General features: G+C 49.2%; 1 protein-coding gene across 1 annotated transcript in view; it reads right to left on the reverse strand.

Moving 5' to 3' along the window:
* Positions 1 to 129: 129 nt before the first annotated feature.
* Positions 130 to 8120, reverse strand: part of LOC116377376 (chromatin modification-related protein eaf-1-like) — a 9315-nt gene continuing 1324 nt past the window's right edge. Inside the window, exons 2-6 of the mRNA XM_031839001.1 lie at positions 7152 to 7311; positions 6843 to 7045; positions 6550 to 6743; positions 6338 to 6459; positions 130 to 5025 (exon numbers count right to left, since the gene is read on the reverse strand). Of these exons, the coding sequence (XP_031694861.1) occupies positions 3025 to 5025; positions 6338 to 6459; positions 6550 to 6743; positions 6843 to 7045; positions 7152 to 7311 (2680 nt within the window). The 3' untranslated portion in view covers positions 130 to 3024. The remainder of the gene's footprint in view (positions 5026 to 6337; positions 6460 to 6549; positions 6744 to 6842; positions 7046 to 7151; positions 7312 to 8120) is intronic.

Consider the following 8120-nt stretch of genomic DNA (forward strand, 5'->3'; position numbering starts at 1 on the left):
GATGTAGTACATGTACCTCTTAGATGTAGTACAGTATAAAGTACTATTTGTACCTCTGAGATGTAGTGGAGGTAAAGTAGAAGTACCTTGAAGTAGTACTAGTAACAGTAAATCACCAGACGAAGACGGTTCAGGGGACAACAAACGCTTTTAGTTAGAAAGAAAAATAAGAAAACAGGTAAAAACTAGTTTTGTCTACAGCGACAGTGTTTTTTGAAGTTTCACTGAATCCAACCAGAGTAAAAGCAGAATATTCATCCTCAACATGAGCAACTATGAAGTCACCACACACCACGACTAAGTCTAGAAACACAACATGGCTCGGCTGACATGGCGGCTTCTGGCAAGACGCACAATATTAGAGGCACTAAAACTCTGGAACATGCAAATATGGCGGCTGGTTACTGGAGGCTGCCGAGTCCGGTGGAGGGTTCACAGAGGGGGCGTTGGATTTATGCAGCTGCGTGACAGACAGCATGCTGACGGGTGGACCGGGGCCAGAGTATGCAGAGAGGGAGGAGGATCCAAAACGACGTCACCTGTCGGCCAGGTGAGGGGAAGAGGCACATTTATCGACATTCACCGATTGGATGATTTCTGGGCTTTGTTAAAGTGCTGGAGCCTCCACATGTGGACTCTGTGATCCATGTCAGACACTCTGGATCCTGGACTTGGTTAAAAAAATATCTCATTAATAAACTATAACTCCCAGGTTGCATTTCACCGACAGACAGCCAATCCCAGAGCTTCACGTTGACAGTGTGCTGAAGCTGTAGACTGCTGAAGGAAAAGGGTTTTTATGTTCGTAGAAACACTAAACCCGTTTGTATCGAGGGGTCACTGGGGACAGAACCTCTACTGAGCATGTGCAGTGAGCTACACAACGAGGAGGCATTAACGTTGTACGAGTAAAAGTACAATATGTACCTCTGTCAACAGTCCTCTGTGTCTCTGTATAGAGAGCTGAAGCCCCGCCCCTTCCTGTTGACCATCACTGGACGTCAGAATAAATGTGTCCAGTCGTCAACATTGGGAGACGAATTAAGATTTGATCTCATTTGAATTGTGCCGTGAATTAATTAACATGTATGTTTGTACATTTAAAAAACATTTTGTAAGTCAGGAAAGTCATAAAACTGTGAAAATACTTGTACTTGTTACCAGGATGTTTTTTCACCAACAAGTCTCACTCCTTCGTTCTCTTCCTGATGAAACACATCAGGAAGAGAACGTTACATTTGGAACAGAGCTAAGCTCACTCTAACCCTAGCTGGCTAGCTCGTCTTGCTAGCTAGCCCTAACCCTCGATGACTGTTTCCCACAAAACTAAACGACACTACGACAGACTTTTAAATGTACGAACATCTTCTGTGTAATTAAGAGCTCAATTCAAACGTTGACTGCTGTACATCATTTTTTCTGAAATAAGTGACCGTGGGAAGGGGGCGGGACTTAAGACTCTCTAGGCTGCTAAACTCTAAGCCCGCCCACTTTTTAGTGGTCCAATCAGAGAGAAGGATTTGATTTAAATACCTCTTGTAACTGTTTCACAGAGGATGAAGACTAACTTCAGTGGAACTCTAAACATCCGAGACCTTTTAGTTGATCCTGGTTTCTGGTCCGGTGACCCTGATCATGAGTTCATTTCTCATATTGAGCTTTAACAACATCTCGTCTTCCTTTGTTTTTATTGGTTCATCCTTCAGGATGGTTCCACGTGAAGCTGAACTGGACTTCGTTCAGGGTTCTTTAACGTCCCACCCCCACCCCCTCAACGGTGGCCCCGGTGAGGTGGACCTCGAAGGCCTGCAAGGTCTCCGAGCGACATGCAGGCGGGTTTGATTGTACAAACTGGAGGAGTGCAAACTGTTCCAGACATTCAACACGAAGACGATAAGAAATGAAGTCCATCTCGACCACTGCGGACTGAAATAAAGCTACTGGAGTTAAGTGGGTTTGGTTCGATAGTAAAGGTGCTTCCTTTGGAAACAAAGACAGATTCAATGAAGACCAGAATGGAAGAAGAATCTCTAACTGGAAGAACAACTCGCTGCGTCTGAAACACTTGAAGAAACTAAAAGGTTCCTCCAAGTTGTTCAGATATTTCAAACGATATTCAAAAAGGTTTCCAAAGACTTCAGAGCGAGGTGATGGATGCGAGTCCTCAGACATCCGCTACCTGTAGGGAGGTCAGTCTGGAAGAAGATGGAACCCTTACAGATCTCCATCTTTTGTTCATGGGAAGGTCTGTAAGGAACCAGTTTAAGGTGCAAACCACCGCCCCACATCACCTCTGAGGCTTCTGATCCAGGACTAGGTTCAGCCAGGAGGACGAGTCTCTCAGACGGGTTCACAGGGTACAGAAACAGTGAGACAGAAAGTTAGATATAGAGATAATCTGTCTATTGGTCTATCTGTCGTTCCGGCTGTGTCTGTCTGTCTGTCTGTCAGTCAGACCGCTCAGCTCCTCTGTATTAATGTTGTATCCGGTGTGAACCTGTGAGTGAGACAGGACTTTAAATGAGGGACAGTCATTCAGCAGCACGTGATGAGTGAAGGACCATCAGTCAATAATATCAGAGTTTAAAGCTGTAAAACAGAGACAAAACAATAAACTATCAAAATACGGAAAACAAAAACAAAAAAAGGGGTTTATATTTCGGAAGCAAGGTTTCGTTCAGAGTAATGTGTCGTTAAGCGTTTTTAGTTCCAAACTAACTCCCCCCTCCCCTCGGAGACTAGCGGGACACAACAGCTGCCTTTTGATTATATATACACACACACTTTTTTCCTCTTTGTTTTTCCTATAAAAAGACACGATCCGTCCTCCCCTCCAGATCCAGAACTTCAGTCTCCAGACACCATCAGACGAAGTAGAAGCTGCGACAGTCCTACAGCTGTGAGAGACGTTATCCTTCTTATCTGAAAACAGTGTAAAATCATTTCACCTCCATGAAGTCACGCTCCTCTTCTACCCGGTGATGGACTCAGTCCGTCAGGCGACCGGTCAGTCGGCCCAACCGATCAGCTGACTCTTTCGCTGACGGCAGTCCGAGACTCTACGGTCTCCTCTCGGCTGGGACAGGGGACGGCGGACTGGGGGACGATGTCTCTGAGCTCCGCTGCCTCTGGCTCCTGCCCCCGGAGCCTCGCCCTACCGTCTGTCACGGGAAGCAGACCGACACCAGCTACTCCTGGAGGTCCAGAGGGCGTGGAGCTGGGAGGCCTCAAGGTGCTGTTTGACCCTCTTTCTCCTCCTGAAACCTCTCTGCTTTCCAAGGCCACGGCCGGCTCCCGTCTCCCCTCCGCTCCAAGGCCTTCTACACCGACCTCTCGGCTCTGCAGCAGGCTTCCTCGGCCGGCCCGCGTGGTGCTCAGATCTTGGGGCTGTTCACTCTGGTTCTGTGGAGCCGGGCCCAGGTTGGTCCTGGTTAGGCTGGGAGATGGTCGGGGGGATGAGAGGTGCTGCACATGGGGCCTGTTGAGCTGAGGGTGGGGCTGGGGGCGTGGCTGTGTTTGAATTCGCTGAACGTGTGGTTGTGCTTGGGACTGGGGTGGCCTAGGCTGGGAGAGAGACTGTCTGGGTTGTGATCTGTATTGAGTCTGAAGTTGGTGTTGCAATGGGTGTCTTGTCAGGGGTTGGAGGTGAGGTGGAGTTTGGGCCAGGGTCCTGGACTGGGATTGAGCTTGAGTTTGGGCTGGGGTCCTGGACTGGGATTGAGCTGGCGTTTGGGCTGGGGTCCTGGACTGGGGTTGTGGCGCAGTTCGTGCTGGGGTTGTGGGCTGGGATTGAGGTTGAAGTACTGTTGGAGACTGGGTTTGTAGATGCCTTGTTTGGGGCGGATGAATGTGCAGGATGGATGGGGACTGAGAAGGGTGCGACTGAGGTGGAGCAAGCTGTGACCGGGCTTTCTGAGGGGAGGCCTGGGTCTGACTGTGGGTTTGGGGTGGTGGTTGGGACCTTGGTTGGGGCAAGACATGCCTGGTAGGAGAGGGCTGGGGTGCTGGGTACTGAGGCTGGGCTTGGGGCTGACTGGGAGACTGAGTCTGGGGATGCTGCTGGGAACGGGGTTGTGGTTGGTGCCGAGGTTGCGGGGGAGGATGGCGAGGTTCAGGCGAGGTCTGAGGGGCAGATTTTGATTGTGGTCTTGGAGGAGCTTGCTGGGTGTGCTGCAATTGTTGGGTGGTGAGCTGAGGCACAGTCTGGGGCTTGGCTTCAGGCCCGGACTGGCTGGAGGGTGCTGAGTGTCCGGAGGCTGGAGGGGGAGGAGGAGGCTGATCCAACGTAGAGGCAGAGGAATGTTGGTGGCGATGATGATGGTGGTGGTGGTGGTGATGATGGTGGTGTTTGTGAGGCGGCCGGTCCTTCCTTTTGTGGCTTTTTGATGGGCTGATGCTACTGCTGCTGCTGCTACTTCTTCCTCCTCCTCCCTTATCACCGACGTCTTCATCTACTTCCTCTCCTCTGCTTCTTCCTTCTCCTGCTGCTATTCCCGTTTTCTCCTTGTGCTTCCTCCCTTTATGCATCTTGTGTCCGTGTGGTTGGCTTTCCTCTGAAGCAGTGGGCTGCTTCTGTGATTGTGATTGGCTCTGCTCAGAGGGGGCGGGCTGAGGTTCTGGGGTTGGAGCTCCCTCCCCTTTACCTGGCTCCCCCTCTAGAGCGACCCTTTCAGTCTCTGTTGTCGTAGTGGTTGGAGTCTGAACAACTTCCACCTCCTCTACTGTCTCTCTCGTTTTACGCTTCTTGATTGGCAGGGCTGTTTCCTGGACGACGAGTTTGGTGGAAGACTCCTTGGCTGCTCTCCGTTTGGCCTCTGCAGCCAAAATTGCCGCTGGACCATAGTTCCCGGCTGTTGAGGTTGATGCCGTGGGGGCGGATGGTGCGGCAACTGATGATGCCGCTGTGGCAGAAGCTGGTTTCCTGCCCCGTTTCTTGGGGGTGGTCTGTGGTGGAGCCGGAAGTTCCTGTTCCGATTTCCTCTTCCTGCCGGGACGGGACTTGGGCACCGAGGCTGGAGACACCACCTGTAGGGAATTACATCAACAAGTAGCATAAGCATCAACATTGTTACTGCATTTGAAAAAATGAAGAATAATAACATATTGGATTATGTACTGCAACAAGGTCCAAGGTGTTCTCTACAAAACACAAACTCCCGGAACCCCTCCGGTATCCTTCAAGAATAAACTGCTGGTAAAATCAGGAGTTTATAAAGACGTTCCTTCCATCAACTGAAGGTTTCCCCAGTCATGACGAGCAGTTTGTCTAAAGTCACGTCTCTCTTTCCCGAGTCCTTTGCTGGAACCTTTCTCAGGCCCAGTTCTCTAATTAACCCCTCAAGACCCTTTTCTTTGTTCGGTCTGCACCGGCTGGTTCTTTGGTTGGAACCTCAACTGGCACCAATGACTTTCAGGCCACAACTCTGAGCACCTGAAGGTCCACACAGATTCCACATCCACACCCTCCCATGGGAGACAATGAAACTCCTTCTAAAGGTGGAAGTTGAAGACTCCTCAGCCAGTTCACTCTCACTACAAGTTAGGATTTTTTATTAACTGACTACCAGGTGCTTATCAGTTGGTAACTCTGCTTCTTTCTCTGAAGTTGATCATCAATAAGGGTTTCTGGTACCAGGTACACTCAAACAGTTCATTCAGTGTTCGTTATAGATAAAACTCTGCTCAGGTTCAGTTCAGACAGCCTCTTCCTGTTCCTGTCGCCCAGCTCTATGTGGGAGGTAAAGGTCTTTGAATGAGAAGCAAACATTGAAGGACCCTCCACCACAACTTATTGTATTCGTAGTAGTTTGTTTCTATACGTTTGCTCTGGTTTATGCTCTTAGATGCTTGTTTAAAGGAGATGCACTCATGACTCCTGGTGACTAGTTGTTCTCTTGAATACCAATGTTGAATACACTTATTGTACGTCTTAAGCTTTAAGATGATCTTTTAAATGGTATTAGAACTTATTGACATTTAAAAGATATATTCTGCAACACTTTCCTGCCTAGATTTTCTCTGCTCTTCTTATTTTGCTGTGTTCGGGATTCTTCTGGGCGTCAACAAAGAGCAGTGGGACCCCACGTGGGGGTGTAACCTCAGGCCTATAAGCCGGGTTCTCATCCTCAGGTCAAACACCCGCTCTGTCTTTGTCAAAGCTAATTTTTTCTGAGAGGTCGGAACTCTTTCACATTGAGATTTGTTTTGCTATTTGAAAGCTGTAGTTCTCAGTAAATTGGAGGAAGTTGCTCGGGTAAAGTACTTTCAGAGTATTGTTGTGATCCTGAAACTAAATCTCTGATGAATGTATTGATCCCGGATGACCGACCGATCGTACCTTTGAGGCAGTGGAAGATTCTGCCTTACTGAAGGGCATCTTGACCAGCAGTTTGCCCGGAGTTTTCTCCACCACACGTTTCATGGCCACGCCCTCCGTAGCCTGCCGCACCTTCCCACTGCCTAGGAAACGAGAGACGCTGTATGAACTCTGCTAACCGATAACTTCAATTAAATACCTTCTGTTACATCATGTTTTAAGTAAGTTAGTACCTTTGGGCCTCCCCCGGCCTCGTCCCGATGGTTTCACCACCTTGGCTTTCTTGGGGGGACGCTTCTCGCGGCGGGAGGGGCTTCCACGTCCGGTGACGGTGAAATCAAAATCGTTGGGGTCGGTGGTCGTATCGCCGACCTTCTGGAAGTAAGCGATAAGTTCGACCTTGGAACGAAACGCTTTTCCCTCAGAGCTGAAAGAACGGAACCGACAACACGTCGTCTGTAACAACAGTTGACATCATCGGATCACGAAGAACCGGCACAAAGACAAAGGTGGGTTTTGGTTTTACTTGATCAGGTAGACGTCAAACTTGCCCGCCGAGCGTCCGGACTTCCTCTGTTTGAGTTTGCGGGTCCAGCCTTCAGGCAGTGACGGGTCATCGTACAGCGGCCCGCGGTCCCGTATAACGGAGCGCCGCTGCCTCGGAGAACCTGCAGACTCACTGACGGCCTCCGACCCCGGATCTGAGGGGCCCGCCACCGGCTCTGAGGCCTGCAGGACGGAAACGACACGGAACCAGTTTATCAAACTGGATCACATTGTTTAGTGATAGCTGACCTCTTGACCTCCTGTTGTTGCAACACTCCTGCAGACTTACCTGGGTCTGTGGCTCCGCCCCCGTCTGCAGCACAGCTGTGGTCTCCGCCCCCCGGTCGGCATGGCGACGCTCCCTGTGGGCCTTCTTGGTCTTACTGTGGGACCCGTCTGTCTCTCTGGAGGGGGGCCGGGGGCCGGCAGCTCCCTCCTCCCCCTCCTCCCTGTGGGAAAAAGGAGATGACATCATGCCGTTAACGTCACACACGTTACATCACTGATGACGTCACATGGTTGTTTACGCGTATAAACCAGGAAACTCATCAACAGTCGATTACTTCTCGTTTTAGTGTCCTGATCCCGACTCAAACAAAGATGGCCGCTGGTGATAAATAACACGCCTGCATGCTCAGTTTGTACAACATGAACCTAAATTAAAGTTATTCTTTTGAAGCAACGGGACACGATTCATATCTACTTATAATGTGTTTATGATTATATTGGTTACTAGAACACAACGTTCTGCATGTTGCTATGACCTGTCTGGTATCAGACGCCTGCAGATGTTACTGATGTTCAACATCTGTTCTTCTTCAGCTCTGGAAGCTGAGAGACGTCACGTCGCTCGAAAAACGCTTTGTTTACGTTTGTGTTACTTTTTTTAAAACATCAAAATATGTCAGAGATTGTTACGGATTTATTAGATCTGACTCCGAGGACGGAGGATCTGGACCCTCCAGGTCCTGGAGGATCCAGGATCTGGTCTTTGTCAACAGAAACAATGACGGTTTGTAAAGGCCTTCAGGCCTTCAGAGGAGAACCAGCAGGACGACGCTCTCTAATCTGAAGACAGAAACGTTTCACATCCAACGAGAGCTGCTGACTGATTGATCAATGAAGTTTTATTTTATGTTTGTTTGAGGACAAAAAACTTTTTTCACTGTTTTGTGACATTTTACAGACGAATCAAGAAAACTAAAGAAAACTAATGAAATTGATTAAAACACACACACACACACACACACAGATCCAT

Source organism: Anarrhichthys ocellatus, unplaced genomic scaffold, assembly GCF_004355925.1.
Source record: "Anarrhichthys ocellatus isolate YVR2014 unplaced genomic scaffold, GSC_Weel_1.0 scaffold1175, whole genome shotgun sequence".
NCBI classification, from domain to species: domain Eukaryota; kingdom Metazoa; phylum Chordata; class Actinopteri; order Perciformes; family Anarhichadidae; genus Anarrhichthys; species Anarrhichthys ocellatus.